The sequence below is a fragment of the Engraulis encrasicolus genome, chromosome 3, assembly GCF_034702125.1.
Source record: "Engraulis encrasicolus isolate BLACKSEA-1 chromosome 3, IST_EnEncr_1.0, whole genome shotgun sequence".
Lineage (NCBI taxonomy): Eukaryota > Metazoa > Chordata > Actinopteri > Clupeiformes > Engraulidae > Engraulis > Engraulis encrasicolus.
The window spans coordinates 29,552,508-29,577,507 of NC_085859.1; the positions used below are offsets into that span (position 1 = coordinate 29,552,508).

General features: G+C 43.5%; 1 protein-coding gene across 1 annotated transcript in view; it reads right to left on the reverse strand.

Annotated features, from left to right (window-relative positions):
- The window catches only part of galnt9 (polypeptide N-acetylgalactosaminyltransferase 9), a 100,031-nt gene that overhangs the window by 33,971 nt on the left and 41,060 nt on the right, over window positions 1-25,000 (reverse strand). The window contains exons 3-4 of the mRNA XM_063194421.1: window positions 23,895-24,061; window positions 14,788-14,962 (exon numbers count right to left, since the gene is read on the reverse strand). Of these exons, the coding sequence (XP_063050491.1) occupies window positions 14,788-14,962; window positions 23,895-24,061 (342 nt within the window). The remainder of the gene's footprint in view (window positions 1-14,787; window positions 14,963-23,894; window positions 24,062-25,000) is intronic.

Here is a 25,000-nt window from a genome sequence, read left to right on the forward strand (position 1 = left end):
GCTGAGGGTGACGAACAGAGTTGAAATGGAGGAATGAAGAAGCTAATCAAGTTCAAGTTCAAGTTCCCGTTTCATTATACAGTTGCTAGAAATGTGCTTTGCTGTTGCCAGCAAGTTCATCAATACAGCCAGACAAAAAGGAATTGGGTTCAGCCTTGTAGTGGCTGGCCTGGGTTGGGTTGGGGTGGTGATGGTGATGAGCAGTAGCCTGGTCCTGACCATCCCATAATACTGCCATCTCATTTCGTATTTATGGTCTGGCATTTGTTTGCTCTGAAGCGATTGTAGGAAGCAGGAAGTTTGCACTCAGTTATGGTTTGAAATTATTGGACAACTCTCACCCAATCGGTGGCAGTTACTCAACAACAACATAGCGCAGACCAATGGCTCTGGTGCAGATGTGTACGTCATTGTCACGAGCGTCCTCCCCCTTTCGCCCCCACGTGGGCGGCGTATTCAATTATTGGCTGTTTTCTGGGGGGGTGTTGCGATCAAAATTCTACAGCTCCAAGCACTCCACAGAGAAGCACGGCCAGACTACAGTACTGGAGCCTTTGGCGGAAGTACGTAGGATGGCTCGCGAGTCGCGAGGCTAGATGAGCAGGGTTGAAATGGGGGAAATGGAGAGGAAACATGCAGCAAACTCCTCAAGTTAAAGTTCACAAATTATTATAGCAATTTCAACTGTATGAAGATGCTAAGCATGTGCTTTGGTGTTGCCCGCAATCATCAATACAACCAGACAAAAAGGATTGGGTTCAGTGGTTGGTTTGGGGTGATGAGGGGGGAGAGGGACACTGGGGGAAACGGACGGCAAACAAACTAACGAGAGAAGCATAACGGTGGGAAAAATACATTTGGGGTTATTGGTTGGCTCACCCTGGAAAAGGTATATATCTGTGATATGAGGGCCACGAACCCAGAAAATAAGCAGCTCACCTCCTTGCCATTATCGCTAATGGAACAGTGCAGTGTGTGTGATGATAATGGTGGTGATTGTATCTGCCACACCGCACCATCTTGTGCAATGAGAAACAGTAGGAAAAACCACACACACACGCACACACACACACACACACACACACACACACACACACACACACACACACACACACACACACACACACACACACACACACACACACACACACACACACACAGAGGGACTATACGTACTGTATATATACGCCGACAGGCCATATGGGTTCAATACGTACAATTATTTCATTACATGTTTCAAAGGCTGAGATCAAATGCAGTGATATGAGAAGGGGATGATGAGAAACCGAAATGGAAAAGGCTCTTTGATAGTCCCCTCACATGCACCCATACTGTACATTATGTACTCTCTCTCTCTCTCTCTCTCTCTCTCTCTCTCTCTCTCTCGCTCTCTCTCTCTCTCTCTCTCTCTCTCTCGCTCTCTCTCTCGCTCTCTCTCTCTCTCGCAGTACACATGTGCACACACACACGCACACACACACACACACACACACACACACACACACACACACACACACACACACACACACACACACACACACACACACACACACACACACACACACACACAAAAACCACTACACACACGCTGGTTGCAACCAGGAACATCGCTCCTGAATGAGAGAGCAAAAGTTCACTGACATTTCTGCCCTGGGATGTTTTCCTGGCTATATGAGCTGTCATGGAGCAGGCTAGCTAGCGCTGAGCCGTATTAAAGACTCTGTCCTCTCTGGTCAGCCCCGTCTGACTCCATCCACCTTATTTTTCTACTTTATATAAAGCTGACAGCAGCACCTTCACACTACACTGACTGCTGAAATTTAAATTTGAGAAAAGGGACACCTTTTTTAAAATGAGCTATAGGCTTACGGAAGCACACTTTTTTCTTCCCTTTTCTTTTTTTAAAGTCAATAGTTTTTTTTCTTCTTCTTTTTTTCCTGGAACTTGTTGTCTGGAACTTGCTGTCCATGATGCTTATGCACATGTCTTTTTGTGTTATAACAGATTGGATACGTTTTTTTTGTTTTTAGTAAATGCATTTCTATTCCCTGAACTGTGATGGATTTATCTGTTGACTGTCTCTGATGTGGTGTTGTATATGCACACACACATTCTGACATTAATATCCATAAACCTGCACGCACACATGAACATGCACGCACACCCACCCACAAACAAGAAGGCAAATTAATATACACAGGATGATGCGCACATCTGAACACAATCTATCTTTATTTCTTTGTCTCTGTCAGTGTGTGTGTGTGTGTCACATACACACACATGCCCACCTCACACACACACTCACGGACGCACGCACACTCTCTCTCTATCATGCACACACTATCACACACACAAACAAGCACACACGCGCACACATGCGCACACATGCGCACACGCGCACACGCGCACACACACACACACACACACACACACACACACACACACACACACACACACACACACACACACACACACACACACACACACACACACACACACACACACACACACACACACAGCGCTGTGTGTCAGTGAGGTAATGATAGACTGTGGCAGGTGAAGGGAAAGCGCTAAACTCGCCATAGGAAAAAGCATTTTACAGCTCTCTGATTATTCATCTCTTTTTCGTTTCTCCCCCATAATGAACGCTATTCCCCAGACCACAAACAGTCAGGCAACACGGGGGGATTCCTGATGATTACACATCCAGGGCTGATTTTCACTCTAGCGCGCCTGGAAATAAGATGTGATGCATGGGAAATATAAAGAGCTTTTGTTTTGCGGGGGGAGGGAAACAGCGTGGCCAGGCAGCGTAGCGGATTCACTTTGAATGATGCCAATGAGATATGGTGCCACACGAGCATGCACACACGCACACACAGACACACCACACAAACATATACACACATGCACGCACGCACACATGCACCCAAACGCACACAAACACAAACACACACACACACACACACACACACACACACACACACACACACACCAGACAAATGAATAATACCAATAATAACAGGTAAACAGGTTTCTTGATTATTACCAGAAGCTGTTTTCTGCTTTGTGTCTGCTTCATTTTGTGCCTCACATTACTGAAACGGATTAAGGCCATTCCTTTTCCTACAGCCGGTCACAACAACACACAGCGGAAAAGGGAGGTAGGCTACAACTGCAATTACAGTAAGGAGCCAAGAACCATGGGAGGCAACGGTTACCACAGCAACCTGGAGTCATGCTGTCAAGTGCATTTCTATAAGCAACCACCTTAATGCACCAGAAAAGACATGCTGGTGGTGTATTAGAGGAATAAAGGATTTTCCCACGAGAGCGTCCCCAGGGATGTAGAGTGGAGCATCCTGGGTGATATACCATGTAATACGTAGAGCCAAATGAAGTCATCAAAATATTGCTGAGACGCCACCCCATTTTCCTGGTTCCCATAGGCCTACAACAAATACATCTTTCACAAATCAAAAGGAGAATATTTACGCATTATAATCCACAACGCCAGACTGGCGTATATATTTACAGAGATGGGCTGTGGTCGTGGGAATTTTTCCTCAATTCACACGACGACAACAGACATTTTTTTTTCTCTTGGTCACCCATTCCATTGATTTACGACAACACCACAGATTCCCTCCAATGTGAGAGAGTGGGTATGTATTATTATGCCACCATTATATGGCCTTCCAGCCGGGACCCTCCATTAGTAATCCTCTGTGTGGATTAATGTGTGGAGCAAGTGGGTTTTATGACCTCTCTAGCCGTCTCTCCAGGGAGGATAAGTGTGTGCGTTGAACACCTCCAGTGGCTGAAATCAGTGAGTTCAAGAGAGCACGGCGACGCGGCGGGACCATGCCTCTCCAGGTAATAATGATTAACACACCCCCCATCTCTCCGCACTATAGCAGCACAACTCAATCAATACAGGGGGTTTGGCCCCCATATTTCTTCGTGATTGCGAAGGTCATTCTGGGAAAGACAGACCAGAATCCAAAGACCACCACTGCCAAACGATGGCCAGAGGCCCCCCTTTGGCTGATCACAATTTCATTCGGATCACATTTGCATAACTGGGGCCTGCCAAATGACTTCATCCGTTCAAGCAGAAAGCCCAGGTGTAATGCAAAATTACAGAAACAGTGTTAGTGTCGATCTCGTCAAGGCTAATTGTAGCCTAAGCAAGTAAAGCTCTCTCCCCACTCATTCAACTCGCCAGCGCGACGGAGGTTCCAGAAAACCATGTGATACTGGCTGAGGTGTCAAAAATAAAGGTACAAGTAAATTCATAACACTAGCACATGATACTGGTACAAGTGAATTGATTCATAACACTAGCACATACTATTACTGTTACACCATTTACTCTATTGTACCTAATGAGGTTGATAGGCTGTGTTGTTACTGAAAAACACTAAAAACCTAACAATAACCAGCCTCAAACTTGATCCACCCAGCGCAAAGTCAGCTGATCATAAGACAAGTGCACAGGTCTACTGGTTACTCGTATAAGTTACCTGTGTCGGAAGGAAACTGTGTTTATTTTTTTTACTTTTACTTTGACTTTTGACACTGTCCCAAACCTTCGCTAGAGGCATATATTCTTTTATTTAGACTTGTCTTCAAAAAAATATCAATTTTTAAACCAAGGTCAAACCACTTTTAAGCATGGGATCCATTTCCCTTGCCTGTGCGTTCCCTTCTGTTCTTTATTAATCACCCGTCGCTATTATATATACAAGTCTTTAAAAGCTGCTGTGCAGCACCCCTGAGGTTTGGACTTGAAGAGCTACCGGGCAGCTCAATGCAATGCAAAGGCCCGGCGCCCACCCCCACTCCGCCCACTCCACACCAACAGGGGGAAGCGCTCCAACCCTGAGTGCATAAGCTTCTTAAGAGCACTCACGGCCCGCAGCATCACCGCTAGCGTGTACGGTACGTACGGAGACTCTTGACGCACTATACATGTAAAGAGGCCCATCAGCCTCCATCTCTCAGAAGAAGAGGCATTTATAGATCTATATATGGACAAGGCACACACACAAACACACACGCAAGAATAGATGCACATGCATGCACTCGCACCATTGCGTAGCCTACAGTGCAGGCTCTCACCCACACACAAATGAACAACGTCTCTCTTCACAAGAGCCCTTTCTCTCTTTTTGCCTGTTGCATTTTTGACTCACATTGCAATAAAGATTAAGGCAATTCTTTAACACTTAAAACACTTACAGACACTCAATGGCATACAGCTAATGGATAATATCTGGAATGAAGAGGCCAAGAACTCTGAAAGGCAATGGTAACCACAGCAACCTGCCGTTCTGTTCCCAAACATTGGAACACACACTTTTAGTCATCTCCAGACGACTACCGATGTGTCATTTTGGGATTTCAAGTTCAAGTTCAAGTGGTGGGTCTTTTGTCTGTGGTACAGTAGCACATCCAATCAAAGGCATTTCTCAGAAGCATTTTATTTTCTTAATTAGCCAAGCAAGAGTGTGAACTTGAATCTCTGCCCGAGCAAAGGATTTGTGATTAATTTGTCGGAGAGAGAGAGAGAGAGAGAGAGAGAGAGAGAGAGAGAGAGAGAGAGAGAGAGAGAGAGAGAGAGAGAGAGAGAGAGAGAGAGAGAACTGTTATGACCAAACCAAAAAAATAATTAGCCACTACAGACATACAGTTTTTTCATGTTTTTTTTTTTGTTGTTTTTTTCATTTGTTTCCGCTTTCTTGTCAAAACAGTGATTCAAGTCATATGCAAAAAAAGGAAAACCATTCTGTACGGTTTCTAACCTTCAAAAACAACTCCACTCTCTGAATCCGTCCTTGAGGGTAACTGAGCTACCAGCGTCTGACATATGCAAAGAACGAAGCAATCGACTCCTCTGGGAATCAAGTGATGATCAAACGGTCAGACAGGAAGGAGAAACAAGTGATTGGAAGCACGATCAAACCCTATGTCAGAACAAAGTCATCCAGCTATACAGCTGCTTTGCTTAATGTCTCCTCATGCAAACAAATCAACACAGTAACAGAACAGCGTTCCCAAACCAGAAAACCCTGTGTTGTTGTGGAGACAGTTCCTCTGAACTGTTAGTGTAAGGAGCTACTGTAAGATGCAAGGACCAGGAATATCTTCCAACTTGAGACATTTGATGATTATGAACCTTTATTACTGTGAATGTATGAATGTGTCTTCATTGCCATCACACTATCAGTCTGATTTGCATTAATCTTGAAACACTGCAATCCATTCAACTTGGCAGTTGGCATGAAGTTGACTAACATATGAAGAGTTCAGATGCAAAACCCCCTAAGTGCCATTTCAGAAAATAATCTTAATTCATTTTTATTTAATACAAAGCTATCAAAATTGCATATTTTTTATTTTATTTATGCAATATAACTATTTACATGTATTATCAAGTAAATTAATGTAAACCAAACCAACAATGGGGTTCTCTAAAAATATAGAAGTGCAGGTCTTCAGAAATGGAGTTAGGGGGTTTTGCATCTGAACTCTTCATATAGTCCAGCGGGTGCATTCACTTTTACAACAGCGGTCTAGGTTCTCCCCTCTTCTCTTTTCTCTGCATGATATTAATAGCCCTTTTGTCATTTCCAGAGGTTCTGAGACTGCCCCTCTGGTTATTTGTGATATTTCTTCTACTGCTCAAAAAATGAATTCATATTTGCCCTGAGCTTATGGGAGCTTACAGGCCTTATGACACCAGGGATACTATCTGTCTGCTGTTCCACTTTAGGTCTCTATTCACATTATCTCAGTGTGAGGCAGCATATTATAGATACAGCTCAGTTGGTAGTGATATGGTTTTCAGCATGAAGTAAAACTGTAATTGAGACCCAAAGTTAAAAAAGTGCAATATTCATCACATTGGGCAAAGGAGCTGTACCAGAACTCATGACTAAGTGACTTTTCAAAAATAACCGTACTATCCAGTAGGCTTATATGCTTAGCAACTCACTGGGAACATTTTGTCCAAAAACTACAAAATGAGTACAAAAAGCTTTCCAGACCACCTGACAAAAGACTATCCAGGAAAGTCCAGACTCTCAGCCCTAAGAGACCTACCTTACCATATACAGTAAAAACAGCAATCTATCCAGATTGATGAGTTGTACACACTAGGATCTCCAATTTCCACATAATGGAAACATTCTGTATTCTGACACCTTTACATACTACATTCAATACACCATCGTTTTCAACACAAAGGGCTATGATATACGTAGTGCTAGTTTTTGGACAAATGAAATGTCCCTATATGGCTCAAAAGTACTGCTTCCAAAGACCTCTGGGCATCATCTGAGATGCTTTCTTGAATGAATGGAGTGAAATGGTCATGCTGGTTAAAAGGTGAGCCCTATGCTGCAATCAAGAAGGCCTTCACGTGTCCATATAGACCTATATAGTCAAAAGACTGCCATAAAAGCACTAGTCATCATATACGGCAGAATTAGCATGCTGTGCCTGTGATCTTGGTCTTCATGTGCTTGACCTACCATGTTCTTCTTGAAGGCGGAACCACTCTTAGTCTGAGAGCTCTTAGTAAACCTTCAAAAAGGGCATGGAATAATCTCTGAATATATGAATGTATAGTAAAAGGGAAGTCACTTGCGCTCTAACCTTCTTGGTGCGTCCAGTCCAGGACGGTATACAATGTAGAGTAAACTGGTCCACTTCAGAAAGACTAGGCCAGGGATAACTGGAGCACTCAGATACTTTTTAGTATTTTATTGTGGTGAAAACATAATGACTGACGTTTCGACGCTGTGTGCGTCTTCTTCAGAGTCAAACCATACTGACATCACTGACCAGAAAATAAAGACATCATTCACTCCCTCAAAAATTTACATTGGTTACTGGTGAGGGGTGGGTCAAAAGCAATTAGCCAGTAAGGGCACTCCTGAAATGTTCTGACATGTCATCTGTCAAGTTCTGTGAAATAAATTCAAAGATAAACTTAAAAATAAACTTAAAAATGGAAAAACAAAATAAGAAACAAAACACCAAACACCAAAGTGAAATAATCATAGTAAACTCAGAGAAAGCAAGAAAGGCATAATTCCTCATTGAGACCATTTGGCTCCACTGTGTTGAGAGTGTGTATCCAATATGCTTCACGTTTGAGCAATATTTTTAAGTCCCCACCTCTTGGAGGAGGTGTAATTTTGTCTATGCCCCAGAATTTCAAAGATGCGCATGAACCATGGTTGGCTTGGATGTAATGACGTGCAATGGCATAGTCCATATTTTTGTTCCTTATGGCGGCTTTGTGCTCAGCTATATAAATGTATAGCCTACTACATATAAGCATAAATCAGATTAAAAGACCTTTTTATAGTTTTCTTTCTTTGATGACAATATCAAGAGAAATGTATGAATAAACATTAAACCTGATGAATCATTATAAGCAAAATCAAAGATGAAATAACACCTGAAAATGGATTTCAGAAGGAGATTGTTGAAAAAAATAAAGTGCTGTAACAGAAAATGCATGTCTTGTCTACCTCGACTGAGACGTCTTAGGACCTGGTTTCCATCTCTGTTGTTTGAGCGCTTGTCAATTTTTTTTTTATCTAAAAGAGATAGGGGTCTCTGGTAGAGGTATGCTATTTCTTTGTGCCTGGCTATTACCAGTATTTCAGAGGGCTGTGTTTCTACCCCGTATCTCATATCAAATCCTTACACGGTTGGGTGCTTTTACACAGAGAAGTCATCTGATTCGTCTGGAGTGTCTGTATGCCGCTCACCACAAATAGCTGATAGGAATGAAAAAACAGAAGCCAGGCAAGTGGATATGTGTATCGAAGCTTGCATATCCATTTGAACTCTGACCACATCCTGAAACGAGTGTTTAAAAATAACTTCTTCGATGAAACCTTTGAAAAAACTGAATAAACTGAATCTGAATAAACTGGGCAGAGCCAGACCAGTTTACAATGACTTAATTTGCCTACAGTAGCCTCTCACTTTATCCCCTACACGTGTACATCTGTTTAGCTTTGTGTTGGCATGCATCCCTAAACGAGCCCTTTCATGTATTTGTCAATGCAGAACGTCCTGAATAGAAAATGGGAATTCTATGCGTAATATAGCATTTACTGCAGTTATTGTTCTTTAGTATACGGTTTCAAACAAATGGCCGTTGTTGTTCCTATGGTCCATACCATGAGCACCACCAGCCAAGGCAGTGGAGTTTGGAGGCTACTGTAGTGTGTATTGTACTGATAGTCAGAAAGCCCTCTCTGCTCCCTCCCTGCTTTCTAAAGATGTGCATTTCATTACACACCGCTGGGACGCCTCTCCTTTATCTCCCCACCGGCGTGTCTCCAGGGTACACTGCTCCTGCCGAAACCCCATTAATCATGACTAACCTGACTTTGCCACAGAGTATAGCTTTCAGAAGAAGAATAAAAAGAAGCAAAACAAAAAAGAAACGAAACAACAACAAAAAAAAACAAAATAAAAAATAAAACCAATATCAAACCCTTTTTTGGAGTTCCCTTGTGACGCTGCAGGTTAAAGTGTAGGAATGCCTCATTAGATAGTCATTATATGTTTCTTCATTAACTGCACTCGTTCAGCGGTGTACTGTGGGGCAGGCCAAGGCTGTGACTGAACTGGGCAGGGGGATAGTTAGAGGATGACTGAATGTCTGGTCTTCTCTGGCTTGTAATAGGACTGTCAGAGAAAGAGTGAGATAGAGAGAGAGAGAGAGAGAGAGAGAGAGAGAGAGAGAGAGAGAGAGAGAGAGAGAGAGAGAGAGAGAGAGAGAGAGAGAGAGAGAAAGAGAAAAAACTACGCCACATGCAGTTCCTGACGGGCACTAAAACAACTATTTACCACAGTACTTCTGCCCCTGGTCAATCAAGTCAATGGCGTAAAGATTACACAGGGAACAAGTCAGAGAAGAAAAAAAACTCAGGTGTTCAAACACGACCCTATAGAATAGATTACCTGCTTAGAATGGCGCAGTTGCCTGGTGATCGATAACACAAGAGTTGTAACACTCTCTGGCTAAAGCAGTTGCATTGAAGGCCGACTAAACTTGTAAACTCATGTAAGCTCTACTACGTTATGGAGTCTGAATCGAATGCTTATGTGTGTGATTGCATGCTATAACCACTGGTCCAAACCAACGAAAGCCAATTGTGGAGGGGGGGGGTGGGGGGGGGGGGGGGGGGGGGGATGGGGGGGGGATTGGGGGGGATTGGCGGTGCGAAGTGTGGAGCTCCCCTCTATTGTGCTGTAGAGCAGGGCCACTGACAGCTTTCACTGGTCCCAGGACAAAGTCATCTGAAAGGGCCCCCCCTACCCAATGCATACAATATAACGGGGACCCAATTCTAGGCCCCCTATCTCTCTGGGCCCGGGACAACAACCCCCTTTGTCCCGCTCTGTCGACAGGCCTGGCTGTAGAGCAGGTTAGGTCTTTCTGCTCCAGTAGCCGCAACAAGGTCACTCGGTATGAGGCGCGATCCATCTCACTTATCATGCCATGTGCCAGATGCATTACCATGATGTGATGAATGGGATGTGTTTCTTAAGGCATGCACATATATCTGTGGCGAAGGGGGGGTTCAACCTACATTTTGTTAGGCCTTGGGTTCCATTTTTCATCACTGTGTTTTAATTAAATATTGACTATACCAGCAAAAGAGAGAGAGTGAGACAGAGAGAGAGAGAGAGAGAGAGAGAGAGAGAGAGAGAGAGAGAGAGAGAGAGAGAGAGAAACAGCCGGAGGTTTACCTGGATGTATGCATGAGACAAATGGTTCCGATTATCATATTCGCAGCAAGTAGTACATTTAAAAGTGGGCTGCATTACTCTGAGACTGTGTTTGCAAAAGCATACATATACATTTACAGTCTAATGTGCCTCATATATATGCACCACAATTGTTGCAAAAACAACCCTGGATGAATATTACACAATCCTAAGTTATTTTCCAGACCAAGGTACCCCTGCTTGTTTCGTACAAGAGGCTGGTTCGGTGACAGCACACATCTGTTTATCTGTAGGCACGGAGAGACTCACTAACGTTAAACACATCATCCAGAGACTGAAACCTAATTTGTCTTTTAAAAAAAATAAGAGAATAACATCAGCTGCACCACAACAACACAATGAATGCACAGTGAGTAGCAAGGCTGGAACGGAAATGCAAAGGCAAGAGCAAAGAGGAGGATGTGAAAATGTGAAACAACCGCAGCTCGAATCTACACACAGCAGGACTGGTAGCATGGAACCTGAAGCCATAAGGGATTTTCATATTACCAGGTTCTAGGTTCGGCGTTCTATACATTTGTATGTCACGTGGGTGGAACTTGTTTGGTACATCTTAACATTGGCAAGGTTCTTCACCTGGGCAGTAGGTGGAGTGAGCAGCCGCTGGGAGTGGCCACGAGAACACTGAGTATGTCCGTGTCTTTGGAAAACACACCATGGTTAATGACACGAGCTAAAGAGTCCTCATCAAAACGATAACGATAACTTATGATATAATAACTCAAATGGCAAGACAAGTCATCTTGTGAATTGTACTGGATGTTGTCAGGTTGGACTGTAGATTTCAGTTGGTGTACAGTATGAAGTAACAGCAGATGTTCTCTTATGGCAGGGGTGGGGAACCTATGTCTCGAGGGCCGTATGCAAACCTTGAGGCCATTTTATCAAGCCCCCGATATGCTTTGTTATGCATCTTCACATGAAATATAACACATTTTGTAAAGGAATCTTAGAAATTACAATGAAGTTATATTCAGGGCACCTAGAGAAGGTGGGGTCTGTTTTTTAAGGTGATTGCCTTCAATATAGGCCTCAAGTACAGGGGGAAATCCTGGTTTGTGTTCATAGTACAGCCCTCGGAGGACTTAAGGCCCTTGGAGGAATTTGAAGAGGTCCCTTGAATGAAAAAGGTTCCCCAGCCCTGTCTTACGGTGGATCTACCTCGTAAGATACAGAGGAATATCTGGTATGTCATGTACTGTACTACTACTGTACTACGGGCAGCCGTGGCCTAACGGTTAGGGAGTTGGTCTTTCAATCTGAGGGTTGCAGGTTCGAATCCCACCTGGTCTCTCCCTACACCTGCATCCATGGCTGAAGTGCCCTTGAGCAAGGCACCTAACCCCACATTGCTCCAGGGACTCTAACCAATACCCTGAAAAGTAGTAAATGTAAGGCGCTCTGAATAAAAGCGTCAGCTAAAAATGTAATGTAATGTACTAGTTTGTAATTGCATCAGTAAGAGTACTTGTACTTCATACACCTCTGTCTGAAGTTTACGCTGCATATAAACTTGAGCAAGGGGCAGAGGAAACCCAAAGACAGCGGAGGATGTGAAACAACTGCCTCTGGAGTACTGGAGCACTGGGGCTGAAGCAGACGCTGCCTTGCGAACGTGAGCAAGGGGACTGGGTCACGTGAGAGGGAGGGGAGGACATCCATATTTGAAGACAAACAGATTGTGGAACAGATGAGTTAGACTCCCGCAACATCACTCATCATCACCGCGACAAGAGCATACAGGTGATGACACCCCTCTCCTGTTACAGGGGACACACACGCACCACACACACACACACACACACACACACACACACACACACACACACACAGACACACAGACACACACACACACACATACAGACCATGCGGCACACACTTACACTGTGCGCGGGCGCACACACACACACACACAGACCATACACACACACACACACACACAAACAGAGACAAACACATGCACACATGCACACACGCAGACACAGGTATAGGTGATTTACACCTGTCTGCTGAGTGTCACAGGGAGTTTGACAGAGAGAGAGAGAGAGAACAGACAGACAGACAGACAGAGAGAGAGAGAGACAGACAGAGAGAGAGAGAGAGAGACAGAGACAGAGACAGAGACACAGACAGAGACACAGACAGAGACAGAGACACAGACACAGACAGAGACACAGACAGAGACAGGCAGAGAGTGAAGTGAGGTATCAGGGACGTTTGAATTCCCACCAGCATACGAAGATAGATCAAATTCATGTTTTATTAATTACCTCAGACCCTTTTTTTAAAACAAACTAGGCCACCCTCAGCCTGTCACATTGGAAACACCACTACCAGCACAGTTCACTTGCAGCAAACGTTATGTCTGATGTGGAGATACATTCACGTCACCAACTCTGGCCTTGATCAACAGTTGGTAAACAAAAGCAAGTAGGCTAAATGGAAAAAGTGTGAATCGACTTCTAATAAGAGGCAGGCTGAGGTAAAAAGAAAAGAAAACAACTTTTTCCAGACACTTCGACTAAAAACTTTTAGCTCCAGTATGCTATTAACATATCAGCATGCCCATTGAAATTCAATCACAGTAATATCCCACAGCTATTCAATTAACTTTTTTTTCAAAAACGTCTGAGAGTGTCTGACTGCTCTTCAAATTTGTTATTAATGTTTTTGCGCTGGGCATTGGATATATACATATTTTTTAGAAATAACGTTGAGCTGTTAATGATTAATGAGGAGGTGATTTTTTTGTACATACATGATATAGAATTTAACTATTTGTTGACACATGCTCTACAACGCTACATGCCCGAATTAAATAGATCCTGTTTAAAAATATTGAGGGTTGTCTAATAGTGATACATGGATGTCAAAACTAACCAGCTTGCGGCAGTTCAGCTTGCGGCAATACTTTTTTTCAATAGCATCACATACATAATTTTATTTACTCTTGAGCTTAATATGTCATGTTACCTTCACCAAAAAAATAAAAGAGAAATAACTACCAACTGCTCCATTATACACCGTAAGAAGACAGAAAAAAGCACACAGACAGCAAAAACCCTCTCTAAGTCTCCAATGTGATGAATGAGTTATGCGGTTCAGCTTAACTCATACACAGTAAGCAGATGGCAAGGCCGTGAAATGGCTGCTGCTGGTTTTTATTTCGCCGATAAAGTAAAAGTGAGCAGCTTCATTTTGGTTTAAATACATTCAGAGCAAGGTCAGCAGAGTGTTGTAGCCCTTCACATTCACAGTCGATAGTAGGTTAAATGTGTGTTCCCACACACTGTAAATATGAAACGTTCCACAAAGAACCTTCAGTGGCCAACATGGGGGAACCCCAGAGGGTTCTCTGATGAACTATATTGAAAGATGCCCAAGGTTTTCTGAATGGTTCCTAAGAGAACATTTAGGGGTTCCTCCACAAACTGAAGAATACCTAAAGGTTCTTTGAGGAACCCTTCAAGTGTCACTGTGGAAGAGAGTTCTCTGAGGAACATTGGGGTTCTTCCATGATCCTTTAGACGAGGAATCGTTTTCATTTGAACGGCCACTTCAAATTTTATAAAGTCCTCCAAGGGCCATACTATGAACACAAACCAGGCTTTCCTAAGCGAACTAAGCAATCTCAGTCAAGACTGTTCTCTGTCACTGTCCCTCAGTGCTGGAGAAAACTCCCAGAGGCCGCGAGACTAGGCACATCTCTCTCCACATTGAAGAGGCAAGTAAAGACTCTTCTCTTTCGTGACTATTTACTGCACTAGTGCTTGAGCTGCCCCAGTCCGGATAAGATGGCCTAACAGGCCCTAAAAGGCCCCCAGGGCCATACGTTCCCCACCCATACATTAGGCACTTCAGAGAAACTTTGGGGTTCCTTGGAGAATCCTTGGGTTCCCCCATGAACCATCTGAGGGTCCTTTGAGGAACCTCCAAACTTGTACAGCATACTGTACTCACCAAGCTGAGTTAAACTCCACGTGAGCGTCAAAGAAGCCCACGACGGGTGCGGTGGCAGCGTTCCAGCCCTGTATCCTGGCGCGGATGAGGCCCTCGCGCTTGCTGTTCCTCACAATCTTCACCAGGCCTGGGTAGCGCTTGTTCACATACTGGTCCAGGTTGAACTTTAACTCCACTAGAGAGAGAGACAAGGACAAACATTCAAACAAGATTAATGACCAATGTTATTTAAATCTTTTTTTTTTTTCAAGCAAGAGAGAAAAACGGTACTATTTTTCAGTTACACTGTCCTTTCCAGCAAAGTCTTTTTCGCCGTTTCACTCTTGGAATGGAGTCATTAAAGTGATGAAAGCGTTTCGAGTTATCAATGCGGTTTCTAGAAATGACCTCTAAATGCCCCCTGCTGGCTCCCAGCTAAACTCCCGCAGCATGGTGCCGCCGGCTCACTCCGACCGTGACCGCCTTGCCTCGCCTCGTCTGGCCTGACTTGGGCGGGCCACGGCTGATTTGGGCTCTAGCTGGAAACCCACAGACACACACACACACACACCACAGACTCAGAAACACACATCTCTCTTGCTTTCTCTCTCTCGCTCTCTCCCTAACACACACACATACACATACACATACACTCATACACACACACACACACACACACACAGTCACACACACACACACACACACACACACACACACACACACACACACACACACACACACACACACACACACACACACACACACACACACACACACACACACACACACACACACACACTCGACTTGCCCTGCCCTGCCCTGCCCTGCTCTCAGCAGTCAGGTGGGTTCTCCCGTCCGCGCCGGTTGTGTGGGGGACGAGCCGGCCGGGGGGAGGTAAACAAATGGCAGGCAAGGACATGCTTGGGGGAGATTGATGAGTGTTTGAGCTTCTCGCTGCGGGTTACTGAGTGCTCCAGTTTCGGGCAGAGGAGAGGCAATGAGGACACTCGCCGCGCACAGCTTCCTAAAAGACGCTCCGATGCACGGATCTCGACTCGACGCCGCGGCCCGCTCACATAAATCAGTTCGGGAGAAATACACAACGTAATTTATAACTTTGATGAAGATGTCACAGAAGAGGGAATTTGGAGTGCAAGTGCGGATGTCTGTGTGTGTGTGTGTGTGTGTGTGTGTGTGTGTGTGTGTGTGTGTGTGTGTGTGTGTGTGTGTGTGTGTGTGTGTGTGTGTGTGTGTGTGTGTGTGTGTGTGTGTGTGTGTGTGTGTGTGTGTGTGTGTGTGTGTGTTTGTGTGTGTGTGTGTATGACAAGAGGGTGGGGTGTGTGAAATGACGAGTGGGAGTTGTGCGTGCACGCCTGTGTGCTTTTATACTTTCCACACATAAACATCCTTACAGTTCACAAATTGTGGGTACATTTATCTAGCGGGGATAAAAAACGGGACCTGCTGACTGCGATAAATGTGCTGGAATCAAACGTTATTGAGCACCATCTGTTTCTGTAAACACTTAAAAAAAAAAATCCCTGCATACAGCAGAAAACGCTAGATGAATCTCAGCTAACAAAACTACCGCCTTTCAGAAGTTATTGTGATAATTTATGAACGCTGCATCTGTGCCATTACTTTGTGGATTACGGAGATATTTCACGCTGCTGCGCGGCTGTTTCGCACGGAGAAGTAAAGTTGACGCTATATGCATCTGCTTATTCCATTAAAATGACCGCTTTCAGCTAAGATCTGCTGCAACATATTTTTTTTGGTGGCTCACAAGCCAATGTTTGTGGATGGATAACACCGCGAGGCTCCCAAGGGTATGATAATAGATGGAAAATAATGCGAGCCAAGGATATGACAGTTCACGGTTAAGTTAATATGAAAGTCCAAGGAATGAGGGATCTGTCAAGCTCCAATGCTCTCCTCATGTGAAAACGGATTGGATAATGCAACTCATCTTTTTTTCTCTCAGTGAAAAAAAAATTAAACAATGTATATTTATTTATATTCTCTCGGCTAATATTTAATTTTGGGAGTCTTGCCTGCGGTCCGGGCCTCACTGGAGAAAAGGGTAATGAAAACTGAGAGGCTGTCTACATAATTCGGCATCAAACAAAAGGCCCGGCTGAAATTGAAAGGCAAGGGGCTCGGGCGACATCGCTGCAGCGTACACTTGTCCCCAGCACAGGCGACGGGAGAGACCCAGAGCAGGGACCCGGCACAGTTTGCTAAGTATGATCCATTATTCACAAGTAATCCTCAGTGTACCCCAGGCGCCTCACACACCACATGTTAAATGAGAAAGGACAAGCCACCGCACCGAGGAAAGGTCAAGTAGCCAGTCTTGCATGGTAATGGCCTAATGCTACCCAAGCTTGCAGTGCACGTCAGCAAAAAAAACAAAAAAACATTAACACCCGAATCATTGTAACAAGCTAAACAAAAAACGGTCATCAGGCTCGTTCAAGACACCACCCACCATCGGTGCCCTTTTTTTTGTTGCCTAGCACTACCCCATTTTGTTGCTACTAAGTATGCCTCCTGCTGTGAGCCTGAGAGCAATGTGGATGCAATGGGGACTGGAGAGGTGTGGAATAGTGGTTGCAGGGTTGCCAGATGAGATTGACAATTTCCAGCCATAAAAATGCTCAAAACCCACCTGGAGGTTCTAAATCCCGCCCAACTTGAACCAATTTCTATTAATTTCTTTGGCCAAAAATTAGCCAAATAACCCTGTCCAAATGCCATTTTTACCCGCAGATGGACATTCTAAGCAGCCCAATTGGGCGGGAAACAGCCCAATCTGGCAACACAGAGTGGTTGTTGTATGCAGTGGCCTGGTGTAGAATAGTGGTTGTCGTATGCAGTCAGTGAGATACATATACTACAGCAGTGGGGAGGTGTAGAGTCGGGGTTGGTTTATGCAGTTGAGTTTGGATATCTGGAATAGGAGTTTTTGCATGCATTTGGTTGGTGTGTGCAGTGGGTTGGTGTGGAATAGCGATTGTTGTATGCAGTGGGCAGATGCATACAGCAGTGTAGAGATATGGAGAAGGGGCTGCTGTATGCCGTGTAGATGTGGAGAAGGGGCTGCTGTATGTCGTGTAGATATGCATCGGCGGTATAGTCTACTTTTTTGAAGTGGGTATACTTTATATATTCTACGTAGACTACACCACTGATATGCATACACAGTGGTGTAGTCTACGTACTTTGTAGAATGCGGGTATACAGAGTATACACACTTCAAAATTTCAGGGATTTCAGTTTACCCACTTAAAATTGATTGATCCATTATCTGGAATAGCACAAATATATACAGTATACCCACTTCAGAAAATGCTCAAATATACAGTATACCTGCATTCTACGTAGACTACACTTCTGATACGCATACAGCATTGTGGAGGTTTGGAATAGGGCTTGGTGTATGCAGTGTGCCGAATAGGGACTGCTGTTGACTTTGGCTCTCTCCCCTGCTCCAAGATGCCATTTACGCTGCCCCAACAGTACGAGAGACAGCCTGGGGGGGAGAGGGGAGGAGAGATCCTGCCAAGGCAGCCCGAGAGGCAGCCGGTGTTCTTTCGATCCGGGCCGCTTCGTCGAGATGAGCTATACCAGTAGGCATTTTACTGCACATAACTTAGCCTAAACCTTCATCCTTACAAAAAAAACCCTTCATCCTTACCTTAACCCCTCGCGGTGCTATTGGAGTTAGGGCTGCATGATATCAGAAAAAAAACTTGATACTCGATAACAGCATACAATACCTCGATAACAATATTTAAACAATATTTGGAAATATAGTCGAGTGTTTTTCTTGTCACTAATTTGACGGTCTGTGTGGGGGGCGTGGCTTTGGTCATGGCGGGATTCTTGCACAAAATTGTTTTACTTAATTAAGTTAATTAAGTTATTTTTGCGATACGAATATTGTCACTTTTGATATCGCAATTTCGATACATTTTCGATATATTGTACAGCCCTAAGTGTAGTGTATGTTAATGGTTTGTAGCTCTGCTTGAAGGGTAGCTAATATCGACAGCGGGCCAAATGTGAGTTGTTTGGAATCTAGTGCATTGAGCTGCTTGAGTCGGTTGTGCGGGGGAAAAAAAGAAGACAGGGCGGCCTCTGGATCGACTCCGGCTACCATGGTACGGTATGTGAGCAGGTGCGATAGCTGGGACGTCGGAGCAAACAAAAGGTGCAAAAAAAACAAAAGGCGAGAAGGGAAAAAAGGCACAAAAGGCAACCAGAATGCTGTCCTACCGGAGCCTACTGGAGCCCATACACAATAGTTCACTGAAGGATCTCAGGATCTCTGGTGATGTTGCTATTTTTAAAGCTGCTAACTGTGTTCAACAGTATACTCCCAAGGGGGCTTGTTCTGGTTGTGCCATCCGAATCCCATCCCCCCCTCGCCTCCTCTCCTTCATATCTCTCCTCTCCTCTCCTCTCCTCTCCTCTCCTCTCCTCTCCTCTCCTCTTCACTTCTCTCTTTTCCTCATTTTCTGGTGTTCCATATCCTCTACACTCTCAGACGTACATCTGTGCACATGGAATAACACGCTGATGCACACATACACACTCTTTCTCTTTCTCTCTTTCTCTCTCTCTCTCTCTCTCTCTCTCTCTCTCTCTCTCTCTCTCTCTCTCTCTCTCTCACACACACACACACACGCACACACATACACACACACACACACACACACACACACACACACACACACACACACACACACACACACACACACACACACACACACACACACACACACACACACAATTGAATCAAGGGACTCCTGTGTATTTTAATTAATGTTTGATGCTGAGGCATTCTCCTCGTTAAATTAAGGTTTGCCTTCAGTATGAATCATCCATGGAATTGCCTGGTTTAGCCCTGCGTCGCGGTAGACAGGAGTACAGCCTGCTGCACGCTGCCAAGTTTTGTATTGAAGCATAAAATCAGTGTGTTTTTTGTTTTCACTTGGCTCTCCTCACACATTCGTTCCAAAGGAAAAAAAGAGATGTGCATCACTAAACATCAGGCACGTCTCTTTAGTCTAGGAAAATTGGAGGTGTTGAAATTACATACTGTTGCAGATATAGAGAGAAAATGGCGTGCATAATATCACATCAGACAGTCTCGCCACTACCGAAAGCTCTGGCAAGAGTAAAATAAATATAGCATTGCTGCAATATTTTAGCGTTTGTGCAAAATGCAAAACTTAAAACCTACAAATGGTCTCATGTAATTTAACGTGCATTAGTGAAACAGTATAGGCCTATTAGCAAAATTATGAATAGCTGTACCAGTAGGGGTTTCTACAAGAGTGGGAGGCGCAATTTAGCAGGAAAAAAAGAAACATATTGACCCAGACCCCAGGGCAATGAACTTCAAATTCTTTAGCCTTGTAATTCAGTTCATTTTCTAAAGAGCGGGTGGTTTTGATTCCAATAATATGCTTTTTATGGGGGCACAGTGGCGCAATGCGCTAATAGGCTGTTGCCCAAGGGGACCAAGGTTCATATCCATCCTAGGTCATTTTCCAACCCTAGCCTCCCCCAACCATTTTCTTCTCTCAACCTTCCTATCAAATCAAGGCAAAAATTTGCAAAATATACACAAAAGTAAAGATAATAATAATATGGTTTACTTCTGCATCTTGAAAACTGAAAATAAATTCTGCACACCAAGCTCCCATTTCTCTTAATTTAATGTAGTGACGTTTTGGGCAGCGTGCCCTTCATCAGACAGTTCTTGTGCATCTTGCCTATAGCTGTAGCAGTAGGATATACCCCAATCAGTGAGCAGAGCGAGTGCTTGAGTGATAACGTTGACTGTGTGCTAGTAAGTAGACAGACATTAGGGGCCAATGTCAACATGCAATTTTATTGCACCACAGTTGAATTCTCCTTTAAGGGAATGGCATCCATCACGTCCACAGGTCTAGTGACTGGGAGTTTTAAACTTTAAAGCAGAGTCTACAAACCCAGGAAGCAAATGCCTCTCAATGTATTGTAACAACAAGGACAGCACTTTGTACAAAATGGAGTTGTATTTGGTACATCTTACAAGCAGTTTATTTACTAGGCCAGGACATGCCCTGCTGTAAATATGTTAAGGTTGTGCGTGTGTGTACGCGCATGTGTGTGTGCAATCGAGGTGTAGATTATGCCCAAGCTAACAGTTGTACTGTTGTGTTATGTCCAAGCTGTGTTCCATGTTTTGCATAGTTTTTGGCATGCTGAGGAGAAATCGCTGTATGAAACAACCAAGAAAGACACACGATGCTACTAAGAAGCCCTTGGTGGAACATCTGTGCCAAGTGTCTTGGCACTTTAGAACTGCAACTCAAGCAGAACATTTGGCATGAGCATATGCTGCTAATGCAATCTGAAGGCAACATTATGGCAAAAAAAGGCACAGATACATATTTGGATGATTTTGGGGTAGGGTTACTACGTATATTACCAACACACGCTTACCGAATGACTAGGCACTTTGTGCATGGGCACAATAATATTAATTAGGATACCATGACCAGGGGCGTATGCACATAACCTGAATGGCAGTCTTTCCAACGCTTCCTGTGTGTGCATTTTCTCCAACTGCGTCGCTGCTAACAGCTAGTCAGGATGCAAGGCTTTTTGCGTGAAACAGTACAACTCGCATGGTGTAGTACTTATTTTTAAGGCTGGAGCTGTGGCGTGGCTCCGAGGTGAGGAGGAGCAATGTTGTAGCGCTTTCTTGATTATTGTTATTACAAAACTTGATAATGCAAAATTAGACATCGTCGAAACAACCTTCACAATGATATAGCAGAAGAACCTCACAGAACCTCCTCACTGAACCTCCAGATGGATCCTCGGGGAACCTAATGTTCTCTGAAGTACCTAAAGTTCTGGACAGAAACACAAGGTTCTTTAGAGCACCATAAGGGGGTTTTCCACAGTGGCAATCGAAGGGCTCTTTAAAAAAAAGGGTTAATGAGTTCTCTGAGGAGCCTTCAAAAAATTCTTCAGTTTCGTCCAAGAATCAATTTGTCAAATATAGGTTCCTCTGAGGATTGTTATGTTCCTCACAGAACTTTAAAGCAACAGTTCGGAGTAGATTCACCCTAATGCCATTTGAACCGTGACATCCATCCAGTAGTCCACCCTTAGTGTTTTCTGGCTTGGGTGAACTTCGTTTTGTGAGTAGAGACCATATTTGTACTACTGTAGAAGTTTGGTGTCATGACATGTAATGTTTGTTGGGTAAAGTTTGGAGATACTGTGAATGTGTTTATTCAAAATAACCATAAATAACCCGGTAACTCTGCTAATGTTCGCCCAAGCCAGAAAACACTAAGGGTGGACTACTGGATGGATGTCACCGTTCAAATGGCATTAGGGTGAATCTACTCCGAACTATCACTTTAAATAGTTCCTCCACAGAGACAAACTGAAGCTTTTTCTGTTAACTTTTAATTTTTATAGTGTACACACACTTGACACTTGAAATTGTGTTATCACCCGAATGCCCATATATAGGCACACATTGTTTTTTATCTGTATGTTGGGACACGTTTAAGGGAAGAAATAAAAATGAGTCTTCACAATTCCATTTCAAAAGTTCATCATAAAAAAATCAGATCACCCATTTGAATGCTAGCAATTTATGCACTCTTTTATGGATCTCTGAACCCACAATGGAGGTCTAATTGCTGCCATCATAGGTTAATAACATCTGTGATTCTCCATTCATCCAGGTTATCTAATCCAACGAGTTGAAATGTAAACAACTGGACTTCTTGGAGTTGGATATGTTAAGCCTGAAGACATTCGAGAAGTGCATGTGTGGCGGTTAAGTCCTTGTTTTAGCTACGTGCTTAGCGTTGGACTTTAAAAATGGTTGAATGAAGACTAACCTCTGATAGGATCGTTTCGATTAAATGAGAAAGGATACATGTATATCATTGATTTTTGTTATTATGCCTCATCAGATCTTTGAAACATTTTAAGATTATTATGTTAAGCTGCTTATCAATCATAGTGTAGTGCAGCATGAAAATTTAATGAAACTGCAGCATGCCAATCTGCATATCGATTCAACACAATGATGCACTTCTTTCAATGTAGTCTAATATTGAATGGTTTGAATATCGTGGTCAGAATAATGTGTTCTCCATCCAGAAGCCCCACTTGACCTTTGACCCCTAACCTTCAATCTACTCCTCATGTCATAATATAGGCTACATGGAGTAAACATTTTGAACAATACTGCATTGAATTGTGGCAAATTCAATCATACACGATTGGCGGCTGCGTGGGTTCAGTCCTTTTGTGAGGCTGTGAGTCACTGCGATACATCTGTCACCGTGGGATATGGACACATGACCTATTTGACCTTTGTCTGTGACACCGCGATCTTGAACATCTAATCAGTACACGTGGCTCTTCAGATGATTGGCCATGTGTGATATGAAGACTCTTCAACCTTGTTGAGAGAGGGTAAATACTGTGCCATCTGGATAAAGCCCGCACAGAACAGAAAATGGTATGAGGCGAGAGAATAAAGTAATTGAAAAAATAGCCTAAACGCAGATAAAACTGTTGCAGTAATCTGACCCACACCATACTGTAGCAGTTAGCTAAATAGTCAGTACCCAATTAGGCTGCTCTGGCGAGGTTGTAATATTTGGAGTGTATCAGCCGATCTTTGTTCTTTTAAAGGCAGAGGGAATAGTAGTACAACCCTGTCTCTTACAAGCTTGTATTATTTAACAACTTACAAACTAGCACTTACCATCATTTTGAATGGGTTGATAACTTCCTGCAGTGTAAAAAAAGAAACGTACGCCGCAATAATAAAGGAAATTAGTGTAACGTTCTTAGTGTGGTTGATTCACTGCCCTAACCAACAAGGTTGCTGACAGCCTTGGGTGGGTCTTGGAAAAAGACATCTGAAAGACACCCCCCCAACATTCAATACATACAACGTAATGAGGACACAATGCTGTGCATCCCCCCGACAACTGACCCTTTTGTACCTCCCTGTCAGCGTCCCTGAAACTCATAAAGCAAACTACCTGGTGTAGCATTTATTGTGTGATTGATTCACTGTCACTCACCGCTGTCGCTGTTGTCATCCACCAGGATGATCTCTTTGAGGAGGTGTGCAGGCGTGTGGTTGACCACACTGTGGACGGAGCGCAGGATGACGGATAGAGCCTCATTCACAAAGATGAACACCACCGAAATCTGGGGGAGATCCTCTGGGTAGCTTAGCAGCTTACATCTGAAGGGAAAACAGAGAATGTACACAAGAACAATCAAACATAAGTATTTACAGTATACAGTACAGTGTTCATTTCGTCAATCAGGACTGTGACGAAAATATTTCGGAAATGCCCCTTTTTGATTTTCGTCATTTAGACTAAGACTAAGACTTAATTGGGAAGGCAATAACTAAATATGACTAAGACTATTTAATATATATTTTTTAAGTATCAAATTATCATCCACAGTCAAAGGGCTTGAGACTCAGACAGAGAAGGAAAGAAAACGAATGTGCAGTAGGCCATTATATAAGAACCAGTGGTTCTTAAACATTTTGTGTTCTGTACCACCTGAGAAAATATTGAGCTCTCCAATTACCACCTCGACAGCCAACATTAGAAAATCGCAGCAAAGGTCTTCCCAATTCGCTTTTGATAGTCAACATAGGAAAGATTCATGTACTTTGTATTCCTAATGTGATGGCTGTGATTTCTAACGGATTACAGACATTGAGGATCAGACATCCCTTAAGTATATGAATGTCTTTAGATTCTAAAGAGCAGGTCAATAAATTAGATTTAGGCCTACTACTCTATTCTACTCTACTATCATATCAACCCTCCCAGTTAGGTATGCCTTCACAATACAGTAGCAACGTATTTAATGACCTTTACATCTGTAATAAGTTGTCCATTATTTGATATACATATGTCTAACATACAGTACTCACTAAAAAAAGAATAATTCCTTCTGATCTGAGTTCAGATCAGATCAGAGAGATACCATAGAATCATCTCACTCAAAGAACCGGGGACTCATACAAGTCCTATTGTTAGCGCTTCAAAGAACCTCCAAGGCAACTGCTCTTTGAGGAACACAGCATGTAGCATAGCACAGCACATTATTATTTGAGGCCGTGAAGGATCATTTCTAATGTGAATAACCATTCACATGTCAT